Source organism: Coffea arabica, chromosome 7e (genome assembly GCF_036785885.1).
Source record: "Coffea arabica cultivar ET-39 chromosome 7e, Coffea Arabica ET-39 HiFi, whole genome shotgun sequence".
Classification (NCBI taxonomy): Eukaryota; Viridiplantae; Streptophyta; class Magnoliopsida; order Gentianales; family Rubiaceae; genus Coffea; species Coffea arabica.
The window spans coordinates 14487471-14513588 of NC_092323.1; the positions used below are offsets into that span (position 1 = coordinate 14487471).

Below are 26118 nucleotides of genomic sequence, written 5' to 3' on the forward strand. Positions count from 1 at the left end.
GATGGAAGATTTATAACATTTTTCTTCACAAAATAGCAAAAGGGCCGCAAGATTTTGCTTGGAAAGTTGATGCGTTGGGGTTCATATCAGCAGGTACGTGAGAAAAGGATTGATTTGTATTCCCTACTATAGAGTATCACAAGTTGCATTAGCATCCTTGCATCGGTTTCTCATGCAGAAAATGGAGAGCGGTAGGTGATAGATAAGCAAGTAAGAATCTTTTACCTTTACTTGATGCTTAGTGCGGACGTAGTACGGCTCTTGGATTCCATACATTCGTCAAATTTGGGGGAAAATATCAGTATTGTACAAGGATTTTTTTTTTATTTGGGCTTTCTTCGTTTTCTTCCTGGAGAGCATTACAAAATATATATATATATATATGAACCTTTTTTTTTTTGTTAATGGTTCTTGTCACAACCATGAGTCATAGCATGCCTCCAGGACCATCAATGGCTTATAGAAGTACTTACATATTATCCACCAAGGCAACACTCTAATATTTGTAGCAGAACTCGAACACACTCAACTTTTTTGCGAATAATTAATCCGCCCTTAATAATTGATCCAATGTATATTTCCACGTAGGAATATAATAGTTGTATGCAAGACAAGCACATATTAGCATGAGTGAACTTGAAGTAGCTTGAGAGGACAAAGGACTCATAAGTTGAGTTTAGTCAAGTGCAAATCAGCTCCTATAATTTTTATGATACTTAGTATAAAGTTATATGTGTTTGGTATAACTGCCAATTTAATTGTATAAGTTGACAAATTCAATTTACCCCTATGTTGTTCTCAAAAGCCAAATCCCTTTTTGGGCAATGTCAATAGTACAAAACTGGCCAGAGAAGATGAAACGAGAGATGGACTTCTCAGAACAAACAGAACATTATTCCTTCAACTGTGTGGTGCAGGGGAGGGATTCCCTTTCAAGTACTAATGCTACCTTTATTCTGTCTTTTTTATACAGCTTGGACCACTGATTAAAAGAGAAAAAAGAAACCATTGTTTACCAGTTGATTCAGCCCTTGATTACTAACAAAAAGGAATCCCCCTCTCCAAAAGAAATGAAAAAGAAAATCATGATAAGATCGGATAATTGGGCACCCATCTTTTTCAAGAAACAGCATACATTCCTTAACCAAGCCATTTATGAGCATGGTATCGAAATCCGTACAAAACGAAGAAGAAGGTACCGAGAAGGACTGTGCAGCCTTTGGAGGATAGCAGATTCTCCATTTCTGAGCACTATTGTTCTCTATCACAAAGAAGATGCTTTCTTGATTTTCTCCGCATGACAAATGGATTAAACAACCTGGATCCAACTATGTCTTCTTTCCCATCATATCAGATACCCTTTGACATGGAAACTTAGGTTCACTTGGAGTTGGGGTGCATTTACCAAAAAAAAAAACTTTTAAGCAGTAAAAATACTTTCAGGGTATTCGATAACTAATTTTTCGTAATTTAAGCTGCCCAACTTTTGTTTGTTTGACAAAAAAAAAAAAACTTCTGTTGAAAATATTTGTGTAACAAGTGTTTCTTTATAATTCACCATAACCCCAAACCCAAACGAGACTTAATGAAGCTAATTATCAGTTCTTGAACTTTTTGAAATAAGGTTATAAGGGGCCAAGGATGGAGCTTTTATCAAATCCACCTCCACCTTGTTAAAGTATACAAATTTTTTTAAAATTTTGTTATACTACAATTTTGACCTTAGGCAATTTGGATGAGTGCAACTCGTGCAATAGAATATTGTGAAGATATTCATTTCCAAATTATCTCAAGCACCAGATTTCACTTTGAAGCCTCGAGCCTGATAAAATATAATATTAATCACATATATGCTGATAGTATATGTGCTATCATCCATGATAATTTATCTAAATTTGAATTTGAAATCCAATTTTTACATATATTTTATGTATCTAACTGTAATATTACATACATTATTGATACATATAAGATTTACTCAAAAATATAAAGTAGCACATTTGTTCTGTTATTCCTGAGCATCTTAAAATTGATCAAATAATTGTTTTCATTTTTTTTCTCTCAAGAACAAAATCCGCATTGTCGAGCCCCAGCATCCAACACTTGACATTCTAACATCAGAAAGTCACGTCACAGTGCCAACAGCAACTTGCATTCTTATCTTTGAGCGTGCAAATGACAGCAATTCTCCTCGAGTTAGTAGAAGAGAATCAAACCTTGAGAGTTGGCTCGGGTGGTTTCGGGTAGACTAGTTAGGTCCCGAAATCGTATGTTCGAATCACCTCTCTATCGCTTGTATATCCTTGAGAGGCGGGGTGCACAGGCGTAAGGAAATTAGTCTGGTAAAATTGGGATACTCCCTGTATTAAAAAAAAAAAAAAAAAAAAGTAGAAGAGAATCAAATGATGGTTGGGTACCCTCCGTCAAGAAATTAAAGACTGAAATGGTGGAAGAAAAAGGTAACAAAACCTGGGACATAAGATTGTATCTTATATTACAAGCTAGAATACTACAGATAATTTCCACTTTTGAAGTTTGTTCTGCAAAAAAATTCTCCTTTCATTTCAATGTCTTGCATACTTTGGAAATCTTGGATCCTTTTTTACAATCAATCATCCATAATCAACCACGAATTAAAGCTTGTGGAATTTAAGAAGATGCTTGCTTTATTTCGAAGTACATTAAACAATAGGAGAAATACCTATTTTCATCCCTAAATTTTGAGTTATGGACGCATTTCTTCCTCAAATTTTAACCAATTTTATTTTAAACACATTTCTGACATAACACAAATATTTAGTATCTGAACTATCAATTTTTAACCAATTTTATCCTCAAATGGGAAACTAATTAGTAATTTGAACGGAAATTAGACACCTGACGAATATGAACCTCTTGACTGAAAAGCCTTGCATGACTTAAAATTAGCAAAATAGGATGGCTATTTTTACTCTCCCAATTTCAATTTCCATTCAAATTGATCAATTTCTTGTTTGAGGATGAAATTGGCCAAAAATTGATAGTTCAGATACTAAATGTGTTATGCCAGAAAGTTTGAGAACAAAATGTATCCATGACCCAAAGTTTAGGGATGAAAACTGGCATTTTCCCTTAAACAATATGTATTTTGAAACAATTTATGTATTTTGATATTGGCATTTCCCTAAGTAAATTACAGCAAAAGTTCAAGCATCGCCTAATAGAACATACAACAAATCAAATGAAATTGAGAAAAATCTCGTAGGAGGAGGGATGGGGTTGTGATCTTTAAAGCAGATCATTTGACCACATGAAGTGGTTTATCTAATGTTTCAACTCCATATGCCCATAACCACAGGAAATTAGAAAATTTGGAGCAAAACCAACAGTAATAGCCAATGACATGTAGCACATTCCCGCACCATATTAATTAACATGAAACTAATTAAATTTCAAAAGTTTCAGGTAGATAAAATTAACGGTATCAAGATCCAAAAAGGAAAAGAATAATCCATGCACAGTGCTGTGCTATCAAAAGTTTGCCTATAATTCTCTTTTAAGACATGAAAAACAGAAATTTTCAATCAATCAGCCACTTCTTACATCTCTATAAAACAGACCACTATCCCAAAGTTTTTAAGAATAATAGCTTCATGATGATGTCAATGAATTTGTTTCCAAAGTTACTCTCTAACATACAAATTTTAAATTTGAATTTAGTATGAAACATGAACAAAGGTGGGAATAACATTAAAAAAAAAAAAAAAGGGATTAAAAGTAACTTTGACTATAGTAAAATAACAAACATTTTGAGACCTCCATTTCTCAAAATAGAAAGCATAATATTTTCAATGGACGGAGGAAGTAATGATTAACAAGATGAGATGTTTTAGGAAAGACACAAGCAAAGCTACTGAGCACACATCGAGACGGACATGGAAGTGCAGGTAAGCCACAGAAGAGGACAAACTAGATGATGAAGATCTCCACCAGCAGGCTGCAGCTCATGCATTTACCATCTGTTTACTGAAGCATTTATTCTGAAAACGCAGATCTTAGAAGTTGCTACAGACCATTCTCAGAAATTTTGTTCCAAGGATCTCAAATTTCATGACAGGCAAGAAATTTAGTTGGATCAGCGAATAGAAACAATTGACGGCAGTTCAGGTGAACTTATCCATTCACCTATAAGAGCTTGAAACAAAGATCATCACATTTAAAAACAGAACAGATCAAAAAATTCACGGAACTACATGCACAAGACTTGTTGCAGAAAAAGAAGATATATGTATAGAAATCATTAATCATATAAATCTATCAGCAGAGTCGAAATAACTTACTTGAAAAAAAAAAAAAGAAAGAAGGAAAAAGTAAAGGACAAGCAATGTCATGTCTAGAAATCATTAATCATATAAATCTATCAGCAGAGTCGAAATAACTTACTTGAAAAAAAAAAAAAAGAAAGAAGGAAAAAGTAAAGGACAAGCAATGTCATGTCTAACATTACAATGTAAAAAGAGAACAAAATTGTTGCTTCAGGCCCAAATTTGATACATGTTTTCAGCAACATCGACGTCACAAACAGTACATTTTGACAAAGGATCAGTCATCCCTATTGAACGGAAGTTGGAATGACGGAGTTATAATGCTCACCAAGCCCAAATGCATGCCTATGGTATGACAGCATAATACTTTTATTGGATAAGCCATTTCCACCTACAAATTTGTACTCATTTCCCATCTCCACATCAGGGAAGGATCCAGAAAATATCATGATATGTTTCTTCAGGCAATGAGTTAGAGCACCAAGTTCCAACTGTCCTCCCCATGCTGCCGTTGATTCCACTTCTGTACAATAATTCTCAAACTTCTCTGCAAGGGTATCAGTGGATTCTCCATCTGCCATATTCTCAGAGAGGAAAAAGGGCAGGAATTCAGATGCATGATTCCTCATATATGATGCCACCATTTGCCGAAGTTCTTGGAAAGTATAAGGAGAGGTACCTCCAGCCTGGAGGGCGAGCTGATCCTCAACAGCTCGGTAAAGACAATGCCCATCTGGCTTTATTTCATTAATGACCAATCCAAGTGGCTCAAGTTTCTTTTCTAACCCCTCATTTTCTGCAACTCTCTCACTGACAATGTTACACTGCTCTTCTCGTATTCTTTGCTCTCTGGCTGCTTCTTGTTGAGCTCTTTTCTCACGCCTCTGAACACTTTTGCTTGGTTTTGATTTCTCAGTTTGATTGGTGGCTGAAACTCCAGCAATGGCCTTAACCAAATTGTCAAGATCTCCTTTATCTTTCTTGTTGCTGCTGCCATAACCTGCAGAAGCCAGTTCTTCTGCATGTCTTTCTTTGAGTTTTGCTGATAGATTGGATATCTCTTGCTCCACTTCTTTCTTCTTAGCTTTCTGTTCAGCCTTGCTGCCCTTAGCAGCTGCCTTTTTCATTCCCACTTCCTTATTTTGTAATTGGGAGATCTCTTTCCTGCAGTATACATGAATTAAAATGCTTTTATTCACAGTAACCAATTCAAAACACAGTGGTTCTACTTATCTGTTTCAAAATAGGTTATCAATTACTAAAGCTTTAATATTCTTTTCTTTAATTCAGGAAATTGTTGTAGAAGTTCCCAATGCAAATCCATCCACTTTCAAACTATATATCAATGGCAATTAACATAAAACATCTAAGAATGTAGAATTGTTAGAGAGAGATAGAGAGAGAGAAGGGGGAGAGATAACTGAATCAACAGTGGTACACCATATTCAAAATTAGAGAACTGATAAAGTCTAGACAAACATTACAGCACCTATGCCTAGAAAGCATCTCCTCAAGGCTTTCTTCCTTCTTCACAGGCGTGTCTTCTAAAATCTCCTCAGAAGGCTTACCCACCACCTCAGGTCCATCCTCCATCTGCAACTCTGAGATTAAACAGGACAGCAATATTGGAATGTCAGGCAAGCATCACATTTCGATGACTATAATTTTGCATTGTGAAATGAAAGAGACATTTGTCACTTGATTATGATGTATCCTTCCTTCATGTCTTAAATAAGCTAAGGGCAAGGAATGAAATATCACGAAAGATCCAACAAGTAGTAGTAAATGGGTGTAATGGCCCATGTATATACTTCGTTCTTTTCATCTGGACATGCTCAAATGGCAGTCAGGTTAACAGAGGTCAACGCGCCTTAAATCAAGAATTCTTAAACTTACAAGAACATGCAACTATTGCACATTTAGTTCATAGTCTAGACCAGGGGTGTGCAACGAATTCGAAATCGGTAAACCAGAAGTTTGAAATCGGAATTTTTCGAAATTTTGACATGTGAATTGCCGACCGAATTCAAATTCGAATTGGCCAATTCCGATTTCGAATTCGATTCCGAATTCAATTCGGAATTCAGAATTCGGAATTTACCGAATTCTTCCGAATTCATCAAATTCAAAAACCTGTTTTCCAATTTTTTTTTTAATAACTTCTCACAAGTCTGCATCACAATACAGGCAACACCGGCAGTGGCAAGCAGAAATATTAAATGATCAGTTTCATATTCTGATGACTACGGATTCTACGAAGGCTGGCTGTGCAGATGCATCTTTGGTTAAATTAAATCTAGCAGTTGGTTCAAAATGGAACCAACACAATCAAGTTGCTGCAAGGAAATCATCTTGAGAACGGCCAAAAGGTCGATTGAGGAACATGGCCAATCGAACTCCACCCTGAGACCTGGGAAGGCAACAACTAACGGTGGCAATAGCAGTCGCAGTAGCAGTAACTTATACAAAGTCCATTTATTACAATACTTATACAACCATTCCAATCCACAAGAATAAAATAGCAGGCACATATGTTCCAATAAACTGCATTTGGGAAACTGAAATAAGACCAAAACTACCAAAATTGACTAATTTTTAGATCACCTTCTTAAAAGATATTGCTTTTATTGAAATTTCGCAACTACTAGAATACTCACAAGCTGTTTGATGAAATGCCTAAGAAAAATAAACTAGAAACACAAATTAATAACAATTATAGCATAGCCCCTATTAAGTAAAATCACCAGCGTACATCAATTTGTCCTTGAAGATGAAGGCTGATGATGGCTTGAAGATGAAGACTGTCGGGCTGATGATGGCTAGCTTGATGGCTTGAAGATGAAGGACTAGAGTGAGAGAGAGTGAAGATGAAACCTGAGAAAGTAGGAAAGCTGAAGGCTGAAGGCTCTTAGTTGAGCTCCTTCTCGACTGAAGACTGGTAGACTGGCGGCGGACTCGGCGGAGGAAGGAAGGTGAGAGTTGTGAGACTGGTAGACTAGCGGGGGAGGAAGGAAGGAAGACCGAAGACTGGAGCTTAAGTGCTTAACAGATTAGGTTTTGCTTTTTTGTCCTTTTTGGAGGTTGTTTTGTAACTTTGTTAATTGGTAGATGTATAACGTATTATTGTTAATTTGTTATTATGTTATATAATATAAATTTTATATTACATATATTGTAAAAAAATATTCTATTATATATATAAATATTATAAAACGAATTCGAAATTAGTTTTCCGCTTTCGAATTCCGCATTCGAAATTCCAATTCGAAATCGGAACTACCGATTTCAAAAACTATATTATCGAATTTGATCCGATTTCGACTAATTCGAAATCGGAAATTCCGATTTGAATTCCGAATTACCGAATTCGAAATTCCGAATTCAATTCGAAATCGGTCGGTAAATCAGAATTTTTCGATTTTGCACACTCCTAGTCTAGACTTAAATTTTGACCTTTACACATTTCAAGGCCATAGACATGCTCAATAGATTAAAAGGTCCCGTTTCACTAAAGACTTTAACTTCAGTTTTCCAGTTTACGTCCAGTGAGGATAGTCCATATTGTAATCTCAACATCAAAAGATTCAAGGGAAGGAACACCCATCAATAAAGCCATATAATTGGAAAATGTCACACAATAATATAACCAAAAGTAAAGGCTTGATAACAGAACACCACAAATCTCATTAACCGGATCATGACTTACTGGCATGAAAAGTATTGGGTGACAACTATCAGCATAGAAAAGTACTAAAGCAGTTCCATTCCTTTTCATTTATTTACTTTCAAGAGAAGAATGTTATACAATTAAAAAAATTTATGCCATTTCTCAGTTTTAAGCTCATCTTATTGTGGTCTCAGAGTTTCTAACATAAAACCCTAAGCTTCTTTATGATTTCTGAGTGATAACAAGCCAAAAGTAACTAAATGTAGATCAGATTAAGTCAAAGCTTGTAAATTTACATACATAAAAATACACATACTTCTGATCCCCTCATTTTCCACTATAATTCCTATAATCTTCTTCAGTATTTAGCTCGCATTGATTTTAGAACAATTGAGATGTAAGTTTAATTCACCTATAATAAGCACGTCCTTCTTACGACTAAGCATTTTTCTCCATGAATCTAACATTCTACGGCATTGACAACACACGTCATGGTTTAGAAGAATGAGAAAGAGATCAAATATTTAGGGCTCCTATCGTCCGCCTTATAAACTGGCTTTGATTATTTTGATGATCAACAAGTAAGAGAATCAACTACCATAACTTCTTCCATCGCCCCTATTACACTCTCTGCATTTTATTTATGCCCTTGCTTAGTTCTAATTTCCTGTTTGAATTCAGACACAAGCAGCATCTATTGACTTTATCATCCTAAGCTGCTCTAAGACACTGCACTAGGGGCCTTCTGACCACCTTTCCTGAGACCAACTGCCAACATAATTGGTGGATCTCTCTGGTCCTGGTGGTGAAACTAAATGACTCACAAGACCAGGTTAAGACAACCTCAAGCAGTGCTTCCAGCCAACAACAAACACTACTCAAGACTTCGTTTAAAGTGTTAGCACTTAAATAAACAAGCATCGTTTATTGCTTTGCATTATTAAAGGAACCTAATTGAATATGGATAAAACATCCAAAAACCCTAAACTTGAAAACAAAGTGCATAAAAAGTTGCAGCTGAGCTAGCAAAGAAAGGTTTGTCCACTATAAATCAAATGCAAATAGACTTGAATCAATCTGCACTCTACCGAATGAATGATTTCTTCCATACGTGTTGCCAGTAACAATTCAGCACTACTCTTCCACCGACAAATGTTATAAAAGTAAACATTCTTTGCCAACATCCTCACTTCTCAATTAGTCCAAAAAATGACCAGCTATCCTAAATGGGTTTTTAGTAAACCTTGATAAAGCCCTTGTGAATCATGTAAATTAAGACCTCATATTAACTTAAAAAACAACTCATACTTCACTGGAATACGCCTAATTATTTGTAGCAAATTCTTCAATAATTTCATAACCGTCAACTACCCATCTCTTCAATCTCATTATTAGTTTAGTTTCTTTCCAATCTGAAGTGCAAGTGGAGTGCATAAACTGGAACAAAACCAAAATTATTAACACAAAAATCAAACTTTGACAGCGCCGATTCAATTTCTATTTAATCATCAACTTTTTTCTTTTATTTTGAGCACAAATGTAACTTTATTTGATAAGAGAACACATCATACACAGAGAGGACAAACCTCAGTAACAAACTGCTGAACAGCCAAAAAACCAAAAAAAAAAAAAAAAAATTACCCCCCCCCCCCCCCGCCCACCTAAATTAAGACAAAACACAGTACATAATAGAGGAACTACTCAAAGATATCAAAAGGTAAACTTCATTCAATAGCTAGTCCACAATTCTCACTCATGCGTTCACCTTATACCCCTCCACGCTACAACCAGGAAAAAAAAAAAGGAAAAGAAAAATTAAACAAGATTCCCAGACTTCCACAGGTATCCAAATTTATAATTGTACCCAAGTTGTGGCAAGCATTCAGCTGAATTCAGTAATTAATATGCTTTCTTCATGATAATTCCACGGATAGAAAAGAACAGAAAATTCGATAAATATCTAAGACTGTAGAATAAATAAGCCCATGAAAAGAGGCGGGAGGTGAAGAACTGACTAAAAATAAAACAAAATAAAAACCTGGCGGTGGCGGTGGCGGGCGGCGGCGGCGAAAGAAGAAGAGGGAGGTAGGCAGAGCAGAGGCGGGACAAAGACCACGGCAATACTAAAAACAGAAGAAACTTTTATGCTGCCATAGGATTATATAATATTACGAGTGGAGAGGCCCAAAGTGGTCCAAATTGGTGTTTTTAACCCTAAGTTTCTTAAATTGTTCAAGACTAGTCCTAGTAGTTATTTTTCTAACAAATAATAGAGGTCAAAAATAAATTTTCTAACAAATAATTTTTTAAGTGAAAAATTAATTACTATTTTGGCTGTCCAAGAAACTTTTATCTTCCTGCGGAGAAAAACCAATTGAGGAAAAAATTTTAAATCCACAATATATATACATATAATTGGTCCAAATTGGTGTTTTTAAACTTAAGTTTTTAAAATTGTTCAAAGACTTCAAGTATTATAGTCCTACTAGTTATTTTTTAACAAATAATAGAGCTCAAAAAAAATTTTCCTAAAAAATAATTTTTTAAGTGAAAAATTAATTACTATTTTGGTTTTCCAAGAAACTTTTATATGGTTTTATCTTCGAGTGGAGAAAAATCAATCGAGAAAAAAACATGAATCCACTATGTATATATATATACACACACACATATATTTGATCCATCTATGGAATAACCATATAATTTTGGTAATTTGTTGTTGTTATTATGGATAGGTGTAGTAAAATTGAATAACTAAAGGAGAAAGATTTTAATTAGAATAATCTTATTGAAGAAACATGGGCGCAAAAAGGTCAAGCAAGCAAAAGAGATTAGTGATTAGAGCATATGAGGTACACGATATCTAATAACACAGAGCTGATGAATCAACCTAAATTATATTCACTGGGTTGGGCTAGAAGTCAGGGGAGAAGGGTCCTCAGAGCCCTATCTTATAATCATCTTCCAGTTTTTTCAGTTTTTCATATGACCTCACAAATTTTATTTCATGACTTTATAATTTTCAGTAAGTTCCAAATCTTAACATTGTCTAATTACTCAGAATATTTTATGGCTAGTTGCCTTTTTTTTTTCTAATCCACTAGACCACTGGTACAATTGCCAAGAAGTTAAAAGGTAATGATATGGTACAGTTTAAGGAGGAAGATAAGAATTTGACGTAACTGTCCGATACCAAAACATACTTCCAAGTTCCAACATGCATTGAAGGATCTTAGACTTCTTGAATGACAACTTTCAGTTCATCTGAGAGAAGAAAAAGAACAAATCAACAGGTTTAGGCAAAGCCCTCAGAGTGGCAAATTTTCTTCAGACTCAATGCTGAATCCCTTGTCAGAAATGAATTCCTGGTTTGTGACTGATCAAGTGCATTGTTCTCATTCTTAAATCATGTTGATTGTTCTTCTCCACGAAACTGCCATAATTTCATGTTTTGATCACCCTGCTGTTTCAATTGCTTCTATGCACTCCACAACTGTTGCTTTCTTTGACATTGCAGAGATTAATGCTTCATGAAGTGCCTTATTGTTCTTAAGCAGTGATCCAGAAAAGAGTACCTACAATGTAGTTTTCAGGATTAATTGTGTTGGTAAGTAAATGATGAGCTCATTGCTTGCAAGACTTGGTACTAAACACAAATCAGACCAGGCTTAAGGTGATCAGTTGCATAAACTTACTGCCCATCTTGTGAGGTTTTGTTGCTGATCTTTGCTAAGCTGCGGCTTGCTCCTATTTATAAATCTCTGAGAGCAGGGGAAGAAGCCAAATCAATGTAACTAGAAATCTTTCCAAGGAAAGTGCATTTTCAGGAAATCCTTAGACCTGAAGAGTGAATAGATCAGCAGATTGGCCAACCACTTTATCATATGTTAGTCCCTCTGCTGCCAATCCAGCCATTGCAACTACTGCTAACCTGAGAAACATAACTAAAGTTTAGTTTATTAGTCTTTCAAAAAATCTATCCTTAAAACTTCAGTTGAGCTTTGGGATAGGAAGGTTCAGATTCGTCCAAGCGGAGGAGCTTTGATTTATTTCTCCACCATTTGAACCACAGCTGGTCCAAGGTTCTTCAAGATTAGAAGGACAGAAATACAAGCCATTGGACACTTCAGAGACTGGTGGTAATTGCCTTTATGTGCAGTCCTATAAATCCACCCAAGTTTTGACATGAAAAGGAACTTTCAAAAGCTCCAGTGAATGAGAATCCTGGTTCATTACCTTGTGATTGTGTATCATTCTGAATTACCTATTTTTCCCCCAATAAGAAGTGATTCCCTTCTACATACAAGCTAATTTAATAAGGACTTTCAACACTAGGTCGGTTCGTAGTATTCTTTTTCACCATAAACTTAGGATCTGAAGTGTTGCTGCAAAACTTGAATGGAACAGTATAACATGAAATAGACATGCCTTAACGGTTATTTCGACTCTTCTTCAAACAAGAACATCACATTGGCTAGATATTAAAGAGGAAATGGGAATAAGATAATACACTTCCCATTATATCAACAGGCTCTAGTATTAAGACAAAGATACCTGTCTAGTTCTTTGGCATCAAGCTGTCCACTATATATCAGCTGTTCTAGTTTTTCATCAATGAGATTGACATGTTCTTTTCCAATATCCAGTGAATACCCGAGGATAGGAAGGCCAAGTAAGTAGGCAACTGCAATTTCAACAGCGAATTTTGTCATGCCAAAGCAAAATATTTGGGGTACACACATATTTTGCAAAATTGTACGAGACAGCATCCACTTTCATCATAATTTGGAGACCACCTCCTTCTCTTTCTCCTCCTTCCACACTGCGGTCACGTACAACAAAAATAAAAGAATTCCTTGAGGGATTTAATTTCTCATCCCAGCTTAAGCTTTATGACTGAGTATTGTGGCTTAAGGCTCCCCCCCCCCCCCCCTCCAAAAAAACAAAAAAAAAAAAAAAGCATTTGGTGGATTAAGTTTTACATTTCAGATTCCTTTTATACCACTAAAATCTGAAGTTCCACAGCATTTGTCTGGTATTTCATAAAACAATATATAGACAAATACTTCCTTACATTTGCAGATCTACATTTGCCATACTGAAAAAGATGTTACCTAAAAAGTGAGCTGCCTCATGTCTAGCAATCCTCTCCTGGTAATCAGGAAAAAATGATGAAAACCCACCAATGGCTGCCTGAAGGAGACTATATCATGAATACATATCAGCATTTGCTGTAAGACTTGCCTTCACTCTTATCACTCCCTCTCTTCTCTCTACGACTAAGCCTGTCTTCTGACCTTGTGTCTGTGCTTCTTTTTTTTTTTTTTGTGTTTTTGCATGTTGAATTCTATCGATGGTTGGGTGTACAGTGAAAGTTCTGTGCCTGTTACTCACTAATCTCACTTGTCTTCAGTAGACAATCATGGAAAAGTTAACTTTTCACACTTCACATCTATCAAGGGCATACGAAAAGATGTATCTTATGACTTACCCAGGGGAAACGCTCCCAACTGCCAGAACAATTAAAGAGATGCTCCCAATTAAGTATGGAAGAAAGAAACCCCAATCCTGAAAGAGCATAAAGATGATGATCATATACTATGCATCACTAGACAATCAAGCAAAAAACTGCAGAAATCTAACAAAAAGGAGGTGACTTAGTGTCTCAAATTCATACAATGTACTTCAATTTGTGGAGCTTTTGCACCTATTTACCTAATAAAGCATAAAATTGTTTATGGCACCACTCATTTACTAATATAAGTCGCATTTTGAGTGGTAATATCATTAATCATATGCTTTAAGATCAATATTACAGTTTTTTACTGTTATTGTAGCTTTAAGTTCACCAGAGAAGGGTGCTCCAACACAATGATTAAGGCTTGATTCTCATATACATGAGCAGAAAGATATTCGCCTGCATGATTCATCTATCTATGCTCGGGAGTAGACAAAATAAGTATGCCAATGGACATAAAGCTTACCCCAGGAAGCTGGCTAGTGAGAACACCTAAAAAACCAGTTGTTCCTACCACCGTAAAGAGAAACGCTGCCTGCACTACTGGAAGAATTAGTTAAACTAAAATGAATCAGAACTACTGTAAATTTCTTTGAGGAAAATTATGAAAACATAATCTCCATTTTCTCAAGTAATTATACATAATGCTGCAAAGAAAACATCAGAGCCAATGCATCAAGGTTTTATGTTTGAATTCTGAGCCAAATTAAAATTCTTCTTATTTTAGATAATGCAGATATAGGACACACCAATATCTCTATTTCTTGAAGAGCTACAGAACTGGTTAAGACCTGCAAGGTGGCCTTATAAGTTGAGACCTTTTTTAAGCATTGAATATGCACTTCTATATAATCAGTGGATGTGTTTGAGAATATGCATTTCACGACAAACTTACATCATTTCTAACACTTGGGATTGCAAGGTTCTCTGCATTTTTAATCCCAAGGGTTGTCAACTCTCGAAGAGATGTCTGCGACAGAAATTTCAGAACAATTGTCATTTTTCTGCAGATGAAAACAAAAGAATATTTTAAGGAAACAACATAAAATATATGTTTTCAGAGTACATGTATGCACAGATTTGTAGAAGATGTTAATGCTTGAGTAGAACTTTCCCATAACTTCTCATTCTCAGTTGAGACTGACCGTACGGCGTGATACATATGGCTGAGAACTCCACCTTTTCGCCCAACCAACTTCACTCAGCTGATCAAGTACTTCTTTAACTGCATCACTTTCTTTCTGCAGCATGTCAATAGATGAGAACAATATCAAACAAAATGTAACTGAGGCATTGCAGAATTCTAATATTTTTCTGATCAAATGGATAAAAGAATGGATTGATGTGCACAAGCATTTTATCCTAGTAGCGACTTGTCATACCATAGCAAAGAACTGCATCTGGACATTTAACGGGTCCAAAAATGCTTCATAAATTTTAAAAATTGAACTCGTTTTTGGTTAAATTTGCTGAAGATGCCTTCAGGCTATATCAATAGCTAGTGATGTGATAGACCCTAAAATTGTTTTGCATATGCCTAATAAAAGAAGGGCTAAGAGAAGAATGATCTTGTGATACAGTAACATTTACACTGGTCGGATAACCATGCTGCAATTTCACAACTTAGTAAGAAACTAAGTAAAATGCCTTTTAATACTAGTTACAGATTCGTGGCAGGACCAATGATTGGCCTCAGGAGTTAACCGTTAGCATTTAATATGTGAATATTAGTGGTACGAAAATCAGAGATGGACATTATTATTCATGTGCAAATCTTGTGTACTTTCTATGTTTTAAATGTGCATACAAACGTTAACATGTGTACTACTAGTTTTCCTGCAAATCTGTAAACAAATGTCGTCTGCTAAAGGCAATAACCTATCCTCACTCAATCTCAAATAAATTTCTCATAACCACCGTTACCATTTAGCTGCCTACAGTTTTACAGTGCAGAACATTCCAAAAAGAATTCTGCGAAGATTTCACTCTGAATCGGTTTCAAAAATGCCAACTTTCCATCTGTCCGTATATGGATTCTCATAATAGTCAATAATTTCTCCAAAAGTGAAAAGTCAGACCAATTCAATGCTCACATTTTATCTAAAATTAAAAAATGGAAGCAAAAATTAGTAAAAACACCTCAGATGACAACAATTTTTCCATTTATATCCGTAAAATGCACTAATAATCCACAATAAGAAAAACCCGCATGGAGAAAAATAAAGGTTGAAAAACAAATTTCTGTGAACAAAAGACTAACCTTGGAAATTGCAGATTCAAGAATGCTGAGGTCCACACCAGAAGCAGCTGATGAAGAAGCTCTTATCCTCCAACTCATGGGATGCCTGAAACATGTTCGATTATTCCAACATTGTAAATTAATATGGGAATGGCAAAACAGAGAGGAATAAAGGGTTGAAACGGAGGTGGAAGCCATGTTTTCCTCAGGTTTTCTTTCCTTCTTTCTGTCTTCTGTGAAGTTGGTCCGGGACTCGGGGTCTGGGGATAAGGTTGGCGGGAGGACTTGAATATACGGTTACAAATGTACTAGTCTTTCTTTTCCCCCATATGTAACCATATGGACCCTTTTTTAATTTTTTTTGGTCTTAATACCTTTTATGACATGTCCATTATTTCAATTTGGAGAAAAGTTTCATAGAGAACTTCTACAATGGGTAAAAGAACCTGAATTTGAGGGAGCATTAAAGGGTCATCTCAGAAATACCTCACAGACATTTCTACAAATACTTTGTCTTAAAAAAAGAATCTTTATTTCGTCATGTAGCAGATTATGGCTGGGAAATGGGGGCATACGTATGCCTTTTCCGAGAGTCGGTGGTTATTCAATTCCTTGAAAAACAGTTATCTATTCAAAAATACTATTTTCTCCGTCCCACACTTTGATAGTCTCATTTCTTTTTTCACAAAATTTAAGAAAAAATAGTTAACTTTGTTGGAAAAGTAAATTTAGATTGCTATTTTTCTAAAATACCCTCACATTAAATAAAGTACAACTTTATGGAAACTTGAATTAATGGTAAAAAAAGAATCAACTCTCATTAAATGAGGTAGATTTATAGTAACAACAACTTACATTAAATAAGGGCATTTTAGAAAAATTAAAATACAACTACATTCTTCAATTGGAAAGTGGACTACAATTTGGGACAGACGAAGATGGGAAATGGGACTGTCAAAGTGAGACGGAGGGAGTACTATAAAGCACTAAGCAACCAAGAGTATCCTTATTGCCGGCGCAACATTGGATCATTGAACTTACAAATTTTCCTACCATTATCTCCTAAATTTAAGACTATCAAATAGAACCCATTCAACTCTTTTCGATGATGGATAGAGGGAAACAGTTGGGGAGAGAAAAAGGAGAGATTGATGATGGGGTTTGGTGGACTTGGTAGCCCCGCTGTAGACTGCGGCTGACGGAAGACACAAGAAAGAAAGAAAGATTTAACCCGGGGTTAAATCTGGGTTAAATCTTTGCTCATCTATGATCTAACAGTTTAGTCCTTACTGGTTTGTTTGAGCGCTTTATTTATTTTTCTTTTAAAGCAAACACAAAAGGAAAATTAGAACCAGAAAATACAAACCCAAAGAGAAAAGGGTAAAAAATAAAAAAAAACCCCTTGTGGTAAAGTTAATATATAGAAAAATCCCCTATGATTTCAAAACGTACAACATGACACCCCATATTTTGAACTAAATTGTAAATGTGACGAAATCCGTTAAGTTTAACGGAAATGAATTATTGGAACTTTAAAAAAAAATTTATACCTAAATTTTAACAAATATACCTGTTCTACCCCTTAGCCGTTAATTATCTCTCTCTAGAGAATAAAATAAATGATTTTGTTAAGTTGTCTTTTGCTTAATTATATCAGGGCATTTTTATCATTTCGTCCATTTCTGTTAAATTTAACAGATTCCGTCACCTTTACAATTTAATTCAAAGTATGAGGTCTCGTATTGTGCGTTTTGAAATCACGAGGGGCTTTTCTCTGTATTACGTTCACCACGGGGGCTTTTTTTTTTTTTTTACCCAAGAGAAAATTAGAACCATGTGGAACCACAGAGCAGAATGAGCAAAAGATACAAGAAGCACATATTCATCAAACTGCTGCTTAATCAATTATGGTTAAAACAACTCTAATGAATGTGTCATTTGTAAGTAAAAACCAATTATGGTTACAACAACTCTGATTTATGAAATTCGAAATTAAGTTTTAACTTTGCATATGTCACTTACATTTAACCTCCCTAATGCATACATAGGCAGATGGCGTTAGAAAATTTCTAGCACTAAATTACTAACATATTGTCTTTTAGTCCATTAGAATTCATGGTTAAAATATGAAAAAAGAGATAGATTACACTTAACGAGAGTAATCTAGAATGGGATTAATACACACATCGGAATCCTTGCATTGTGAGAAACCATTTTAATGTACATATTTGCAAAATTGTATATTGAAAATTGACATTGAGCAGGAACCATTTAACCTTCATCTGCAATGATCTCAAATTCTTCATCTATGATTTGATGCTATGTGATGGCAATGTTAATCTTGCTCCTTGTAATAAAACGACTAGTATGGAAACATGTTTTTAGTCAGGATATACGAGATTTTCATGATTTTAATACTCTGAATTTTGGTGAAAGATTACTTACAATAATAAGTCAACATTGTTGTAGCTAAAATAATTGATAGCAAACCTGTTAAATTTGTCTTTGTAGCTTATTGGAAATTTTACAAAGAAATCTCTTCTTTTGATGGTTATAAATATAGTGGATATAATTGAATTTAAGTATGCCAAGGGCACCAGTCCAAGTGCTATATACACTGGTCCAAAAAAAGTTTACAGAGGCCTACGCCTTAGTTTAAGAGAGGTTTTGATTAGACATCAAACTAAAAAAGTAAGTTATGAGCCTTTGATTCGTTAAGTAATTTTTGCTAATTAGACTCTTTTATATTTTCAATTTTAGGTGCCTAATTTTCTAGATTTTGTACTATCTTTTTGTTATAGTAAATTTGCTATCTCTGTGTCTTTCTATTTTTTTTTATTTATTTTGTTATTGTCTTTATTAAATTGGCAAGAATCCTATTATTTAAGCTTTGATTAATTTTCAGGGACCAACCTAACAAAACCAATCCAACACCACAAATTGCTTCAAATAATAAATTTTAATAAATTACTTGCCATCTACAACCCTATCTTTCTAGTGGTCCAGGAAACAAGTACTCGAAGTCGAGGGCCAGGCAGAGGCTATATCCCTACTTCCAAACTTCAATATCCGCAAACTTCAATATCCACACACTTTATCTCCACCTCCTTCCCACTCCCCTTTTTCTCCCAAACAACACACAACCTCCCATCGAAATTCACCATCGTTGCGCCATAGACGTACACCCTGCAACTCCTTCCAAACACCTTCCTCCACATCATACCCTGCAATCTTCCCAAAAATATTACAACAACACAACACTCCCTGAACCACCGCAGGCTGCCGCCGACAAATTATTAACACGTTTCCGCACTTCCCCACCACCCCAACATCATACACCTCCCCACTTCTACCCGCCATTGCATAAACTCTCCCCTCCATCACCACGCTCGCGTGCATCCGCTTCAACCTCACCTCAACAGGGCTCGGCACCGTGGTCCACAACCCGGTAACCGGGTCAAAAACCTCTGCCCACTCCATAGACTGAGCCGTACCATCCACAACACAACCACCTAGAACATAAATCTTCCCATCAACAACTCCCGCTCCGGCGAACTCCCGGGCCACCTTCATTCTAGGGCCTTCCTCCCACCTATTGAACCTACAATCATAAACCCACATCGAATTTGACGGAATTCCATCAAAAGCTCCCCCAATTACGTATATTTTCGGGCCTAGGACAGCCAACGCGGGCCCTACGGGCTGGACGCGGTTGCGGGGAAGGGGATAAATGGGTTTTTATGGGTTTTGGCAAGTAGGGACGAGAGTGTATCAGTCGAAGGAGTTGTCGATGCGGAGGTTGAGGTAAAGAAAGGTTTGGATGGTACGGAGGCGGGGCCGGGCGGTCAAGAGTGTAGAGGAGGTTATGGCGGAGTGCCATGTTTTCGAGACAAGAGAGAGATCACGGTAATGGGAGCTGGGGACTCTTGCTAGGCAGTCGATGGACACGTCGTCTGGGAGCTTTGGGATCAGCTGGAGTTTAGCCGATGGTTGTGGCGGCTGGCTGCCACTGGCGGCGGCGGCGGTCATATGGATTGTGAAACTTGGGAAATGCCTATGTTGGTTGACTTGGTTGGTTGGTTGGTCGGTCGGTCAAGGTTGTTGCAGCTAAATATGTATTGAGATTTAACTGTAGAGACCTCCCATAAGGTAAAAGTTAGACATAATACTTTGTAAAAATTCCCGAATGGCATTTCCCAAGTACTAAATAATACCGGTTGGACTTGACATTCCTGGCATTGAGTACCTTAAAATACGTTAGCAGCGTATTTGGTCTCGAGCTCGAGGCTCGTCCAGCTCGGTTAATTACTCAGAATATTGATAAAAAAAGATTAATCGCACATGTATGGCTCTGACAAGGTTTTGGTACAAATCTATGGGTATCGGGTTGCATCCAAAAGGCGACTGAAAAATTCTGACTCTAACACAGTCTGGCAGCGAAATTTTTTTTGTTTTTTAATAAAGCTGTAGGCTACCGGGCTGTCCGGGCTGACAAGACCCGGTAGCCGACAACCTCTGCACAAAGTTGGCTGCCGCGCTCTCCAATAAAATTTTTTTAAAAAAAAACTCCAAAGCAGTCAGCAGGGCTTGTGGACAAAAAGAAAATGGTTGGCAGCTAATGTTGAGCATTTCGTGAGACATGTAAAGCTGAACAAAAAAAGTGCTAGTACATAGCAGAGATATGACAACCCCACCTCACCCTAAGGCGAACCAAAGAGTTCGGCGGGCCGCCTGCCCAACTCTCGCCGGGACTCAGTCGTTCAATTTAGAGCGATCTAATACGTTTCGGGACATACAAACGCGCGTAACCAAGTCAAGATGTCAAAATAAAAAAATGAAACCGGAATCGGTCATGAATAGTAACCGACACGTCAAAACCCAACCAAATATCAAGCAAATATTTACATGTTGAAATTTAGCATATACAACCTAAAGGGGCATACCAAAGTGACTCAAAAGTGGATACATGTACGGTTTGCCAAATTCAAAAGAGAAACGGACCCAAAAATACATTTAGGGTTTCAATCAATGAGCTATACAAAAGATATGTCCAACTAGCTCAATTCGGCAACCAATTGTCAAATCCAGTCCAAAAGTATTTCTTTTCCTGTAAGGAAAAACAAAAAAAAAAAAGAACAGAAAGGGGGTGAGCTTGCGCTCAATGAGGTACCAGACATATAGCAGTAAACTCATGGCATTTCACATTTAACAAATCAGGTACACATGCCAGATGTAAAGTAAAGGAACCAATGATTCAAATCGGAAGGATACAAGTGGCTCTCAAGAGCCAAATTCCCATTTGAGTCACCGAACCTTGATCGAAATAATAGTTGACACTCCGTCAACGCTAAAGGAGTAACCAATACCGTAGACTCCACTTTCTTCGATTCCTTCCACCTCACATACCCCTACCGGGCCCGAAATCCAATCAGATCAGAAATGGTAATACTCGAGTATACAGGAATCAAGGGTCTCAATACCCAAAGATCCCAAAACAGACTACCGTGGTTCGTTATCTAATCGACCAGGCCCTTGCCGGCCCGACTCGAGTAACTGGCCACAGGTGTTGAGCTCAGAGGTCCCAGAAAAGTCGTTGGATACAAGCTTCCAAACGACGTCAGAACAGATACAGATCCAGATACAAATAACAGATACAGATACAGATAGCAGATTCAGATACGCACTCAAAATTGGCATATGAACAAACAAGAGAACGAGTGTAATAAAGTACACCCTCGCCTTCCTTTTATCAAAACAGTATTTGGCCCCAACAGTCATAAATCAAGTATTTCAGATATTCAGATATTTCACATAACGGGTAGCAAGTAGTGGAACACTCACCGGGGTCAGTACAGATACCTCCCAAAAGAGAGCTTTAATCACCAAAAAACCCTAAAATAATCCAAGGAAAACAATTGAAGGTTCCACTTTCAAAAATCGAGCATATGTGAGGCTCGACTACCAGTCGTATGCCTCGCCAAATAATTACTAAAGCAAGGGTGCAAAACATGATTTTTGGAAACGAAAAGGTAACATGAAAACTTAGGTTCAAACAACCCAAAAGCCCTTCGCTCAAATCACAAGTAAATCCAACTAGCCTTCAAGTAAAATTTCAGCAGCATATCCCTTGTGTTTACCTATTTTCCAGCCATCATGGCTTCATTATTTCCTCAAATCAGTCCCAACATCTCGTACAAAAATAATCTCATTCCCAAAAGCCGTTCACTAGGCTTAATGGCATTCAAGTACAAAATTTAGCTCGAAAATGACCGGATATGAAAGTCAAGCCCTAAATAAGACTCGATTACAAATCATAAACCAATGCCAAATACAACCCCAATAGGGTTCCATAAGCATATACAAGCATTAGGGGAAACCAGAAAATCCAGAAATGGCATTAGCTTTAGCCCTGAAAAAAATAGTTTTTGACCTCATTTTGCAGTAATGGCACCAAAGGCACTAAAATTATCGGATTAAGGTCCAAAACCCACCGTTTCAAAGCTAAGAGATAGGGTTACAATATTACAGAAGGTCACTCAACCCAGTTTCGAGTGTAACCAGGTCAAAAATGCAATCAACTATACTAGAACCGCAAAAACAGATTCACAGAACGCATTCTAGTGCAAATATCATAAAACAGCCTACATAAGTCCAAATCCAGAAATTCCAAAGCCATATGAAAGCTAAGAAATAGGGATACATTTCATCAGAAGACCTCAACAACCAATTCGGAAGCATTCCTAACCAAAATAACCAATTACATAAGCAATTCCCAAATTCGGGTAAAACCAGGACAGCAAGGGTAATTTCGACTTTTCTCAAGCTACGCTACTCCGACTGACCTGAAATTTTGCAGGAACTTCTAAAATATCATTTCCTACAACTTTCATGTTTTAAGCCAAAGCCAATTCGGCCTCTAACTATGAGATACAAAACCGGGCAGAATGAAGAACAATGAAACCCTAAGTTTTCAATTTCTTTCCAAAACAGCAATTGCTTGCAATTAACCACTTTTTCCACCTCCTAGATCCCTTACATACCATTTCCAATCATCATACATAGCCACACAATCATATTCATATTAAAATAGAAAAATCCCCAATAATTACAAAACTTCATCAATTCAACCAAAAATCACAATATAATCCATAAAATTGCATCTTATACTACCACTAAGCATAAATTAAGCATCATTAGAGGGAGGAGAGTGGTTCTTCATAACTCACCTTAGAAACAAGAGAGAGAGAGAGAGCAACAAGTCCTCTTAGCTTTCCAAACAACTCCACCAAACCCCACACAAACACTCACTTAAGGTTTTCTATGGAACAAAAGTAAGATTAAGTGGTTGATTAGTTGAATTTGAGCAAGATGGAGGCAAGAATTTGAAGAGTTTTCTTTCTTTCTTTCTTGGAGGAGAGGGCCGGCTATGAAGAGCAAATTTTGAGTGAATTTTTGATCAATTTTGAGTTATTTTAACCAAATGGTAAAAGTGGGAATAGTAGTCAAAAAGTGCCACCAATGTCCAAGTGACACTTGTCACTCTATTAATGCATCTCTATCCCTTTGTTCCCTCTCACATCAATCCAAATTGCAACATCTACTTATCTCTTAACACCCGGTAAATTAATTTCAGTATCCAAAACTTACCCTAGTTGGCCGAATTTTACGGAACTTTCCGCACTAGTGGGTCCCACGTCCGATATACATTCTTATTTCTCAAAACCTAACCGATACTAGAAAACTCATCTAAAAACTCTATTTACTCATAAAAATTATCTAGAAAATTGTCCGGATACAGAAAGTGCAGAAAACAAGCCATTGAATATAATAAAACCCTAAAATGAAAAATTACGGGCTCTCACAAGAGAACTCGAAAAAAAAAAAAAGCTATGTTCCACAAGAGTTTAGCATCCCCTGAATTGGCAGTTGTTTATTTTATTTTTTTTAAGCAACTTTGTAATCTAGCCGTGCAAACGGACCGCTAGATTTTGATTGATGCTCTATATAAGCACTGAGGAACTTCCTCATCGTTACTCCGCGCCTCTCACTTTCTCCCACTCAGAGTTTACATTGTGAGACCACAAGACAGTTCTTCGCCTGTGAGAAAAAGAGAACATGACAATTCTTCACCTGTGAGAAAATGAGAAATGTAAACTCTGAGTGGGAGAAAGTGAGAGGTGCGGAGTAACGATGAGGAAGTTCCTCAGTGCTTATATAAAGCATCAATCAAAATCTAGCCGTTCGTTTGCACGGCTAGATTACAAAGTTGCTTAAAAAAAATAAAATAAACAACTGCTAATTCACGGGATGCTAAACTCTCGTGGAACATAGCTTTTTTTTGTCGAGTTCTCTGCTAGGTACCAGCGCTTTTTTTGTTCAACTTTACATGTCTGACGGGATGCTCAACATTAGCTGCCAGCCATTTTTTTTTTTTGTTCATAAGCCCTGCCGACTGCTTTGGAGTTTTTTTTCAAAAAAAATTTACTGGCTGCCGGGCAGCTTTGTGCAGAGGCTGTCAGTCCGGTAGCCGACAGCTTTATAAAAAAAATAAAAATTTTTCGCTGCCGGGCTGTGTCAGAGTCAGAAATTTTCAGTTCATACCAAAACCCTGTCAGAGCCATACATGTGCGATTAATCTTTTTTTGGTCAATAATCTGAGTAATTAACCGTCCAGCTCTTGAAAATTCAATTTAAATTCGATTTAATTATTATTTTTATCTTTTTAAGTTCGAATTCAATGTATTGTATTCAACTCAAATTCGACTTAATGTATTGTATTTTTTATCTTATTCAAAGGGTTTGTTTGGATAGGAAATTATTCAAAAAAAAAGTATCTAAAATAATACTGTAACATTATTTGTAATGTAATTTATATGAGATAAAAAGGTGGTTGAAAATTATATTCAGGGTATATATATATATATATATATATATATATATATATATATATATATATATATGTATTGGCAAATCTTGACAATCAAACAAACCCAATTATTGTTATTATACTAACTTTTAGTGTATCAAAATTTAACCAAAATTATTTCTTTTTTTGTAATTGAAATACTTCATTTTCTTGCACTAAATAAATGAAAATTGTGCAATGATATCTCATTGACCTTCTAAAAGGGCCAACTAACAATTTATGATACTTCATATCTATAGCATAACTGTAGCGGTGGACTGAAACTTGGGAAATGCCTTGGTATAAATGTGCATTGGCATAACTGTATATTTCCTGCAGAAACTGTGAAGATTGGTTATAGGACCATATCAGGCAATGTTGTAAAAGACATTAAACATATGTATTTTGTTTGGGAAAGGAACTTGTTTACTCATAATTAGAGCTGCAAACGAATTGAGTTGTTCGAGTCCGAACTTGACTCAAGATCGGTGAACATCGAGCTCGAGTCAAATTTGAATTGATCAAGTCGAACTCGAGTCAAATTTGAATTGATCAAGTCGAACTCGAGTTTGAAAATACTAATCTTGTTAGTTTCCGAGCCGATTCGAATTTGATTATATATATAATTTTTTATTTTAATAATAAAATTATATATATATTCCTAATATTTTATTTTTTTAAAAAAAATTATTTTATTTATTTTAAAAAAAAATAATTATTTTTTTAAAAAAAATTTAAACTCAAACTTGACATTTTGAACTCGTCGAGCTCAAACTTGAATTTGAACGAGCCTCAACTCGATTAGACCGAAATTCAACTCGTTTGGACCCTTACTCAGAATATACACCCATGATGTGATCTATATTGGGTACATCAAAATGTGGGAAATGTATCACAATCTAAGGTGCAAAATGTTGGGGATATTACAAAGAAAATGGTTGAATGATACAAAGATAGATACACAAAATAAAGATTTCAAATCTTGATTCAAAATCACTTTTCTTTAGGTTTTAATTGCCCATTATTTGTGTGCAATAGAACTTGGACAAATTATCCTTCACCATAATTTGAAATTTGTTTGTCTTTTACTCTTTGCAAAGATTTCAAATCTTGATTCAAAATCACTTTTCTTTAGGTTTTAGTTGCCCATTATTTGTGTGCAATAGAACTTGGACAAATTATCCTTCACCAATTTGAAATTTGTTTGTCTTTTACTCTTTGCACTAAATAAGACAAATCCTACTTGAACTATGGGCTGTTTTTCAAGAGAATTCTATAGCGTAGAAAAGTAATTTCTATACATGATCCAGAAGTATTTGAAAGTTGCAACTTTTGTCTAATGAATCATGTATTTTCTCAGCCAAGTGATTAACACCAGTGGTCTGAAGTTTTTTTAGAGGTTTTAGACACCATTTCGAGGGGCATTAACCGTCAAAACATGAAAAATTAAACATTTTGACCGTCACTAAGGATCCATCCGCAGAT

General features: G+C 36.1%; 2 protein-coding genes and 1 pseudogene across 5 annotated transcripts; all 3 read right to left on the minus strand.

Annotated features, from left to right (window-relative positions):
- Window positions 1-4454: 4454 nt before the first annotated feature.
- On the minus strand, window positions 4455-10160 carry LOC113701152 (OVARIAN TUMOR DOMAIN-containing deubiquitinating enzyme 5). 2 transcript variants are annotated; one of them, XM_027221667.2, is made up of 4 exons: window positions 10010-10160; window positions 5794-5905; window positions 4984-5468; window positions 4455-4878 (listed from the first exon to the last, which is right to left on the minus strand). In XM_027221667.2, the coding sequence occupies exons 2-4, from the start codon at window positions 5895-5897 to the stop codon at window positions 4592-4594; spliced, it is 876 nt and encodes a 291-aa protein (XP_027077468.1). In that variant the 5' UTR covers window positions 5898-5905; window positions 10010-10160; the 3' UTR covers window positions 4455-4591. The 2 variants fall into 2 exon arrangements, with proteins under 2 accessions (XP_027077468.1, XP_027077467.1); XM_027221666.2 differs by having other exon boundaries at window positions 4455-5468.
- A 1011-nt stretch (window positions 10161-11171) lies between these two features.
- Window positions 11172-16062, minus strand: LOC113701153 (uncharacterized). Of its 3 annotated transcripts, none has more exons than XM_027221671.2 (10): window positions 15750-16062; window positions 14635-14730; window positions 14385-14493; window positions 13956-14024; window positions 13463-13539; window positions 13086-13174; window positions 12526-12655; window positions 11812-11902; window positions 11667-11732; window positions 11172-11546 (listed from the first exon to the last, which is right to left on the minus strand). In XM_027221671.2, exons 2-10 carry the CDS (start codon window positions 14649-14651, stop codon window positions 11427-11429), a joined length of 768 nt encoding a protein of 255 aa, XP_027077472.1. In that variant the 5' UTR covers window positions 14652-14730; window positions 15750-16062; the 3' UTR covers window positions 11172-11426. The 3 variants fall into 3 exon arrangements, with proteins under 3 accessions (XP_027077472.1, XP_027077471.1, XP_027077470.1); XM_027221670.2 differs by having other exon boundaries at window positions 14385-14459; window positions 14556-14730; XM_027221669.2 differs by having other exon boundaries at window positions 14385-14459; window positions 15750-16061.
- Window positions 16063-18790: 2728 nt separating this feature from the next.
- LOC113700617 (F-box/kelch-repeat protein SKIP6-like) lies at window positions 18791-19757 on the minus strand (annotated as a pseudogene).
- Between the last annotated feature and the right edge of the window lie 6361 nt (window positions 19758-26118).

What these genes read in the sequence shown, in the direction of transcription:
- LOC113701152 (XM_027221666.2), bottom strand. Translation starts at nt 5,897, where the DNA reads ATGGAGGATGGACCTGAGGTGGTGGGTAAGCCTTCTGAGGAGATTTTA. An exon ending in GAGATGCTTTCTAGGCATAG is followed by an intron (nt 5,469 to 5,793) that starts GTGCTGTAATGT and finishes TGTATACTGCAG; the next exon opens with GAAAGAGATCTCCCAATTAC.
- LOC113701153 (XM_027221669.2), bottom strand. Translation starts at nt 15,926, where the DNA reads ATGGCTTCCACCTCCGTTTCAACCCTTTATTCCTCTCTGTTTTGCCAT. An exon ending in TTGAATCTGCAATTTCCAAG is followed by an intron (nt 14,731 to 15,749) that starts GTTAGTCTTTTG and finishes GACATGCTGCAG; the next exon opens with AAAGAAAGTGATGCAGTTAA. An exon ending in TCCCAAGTGTTAGAAATGAT is followed by an intron (nt 14,025 to 14,384) that starts GTAAGTTTGTCG and finishes CCAGTAGTGCAG; the next exon opens with GCAGCGTTTCTCTTTACGGT.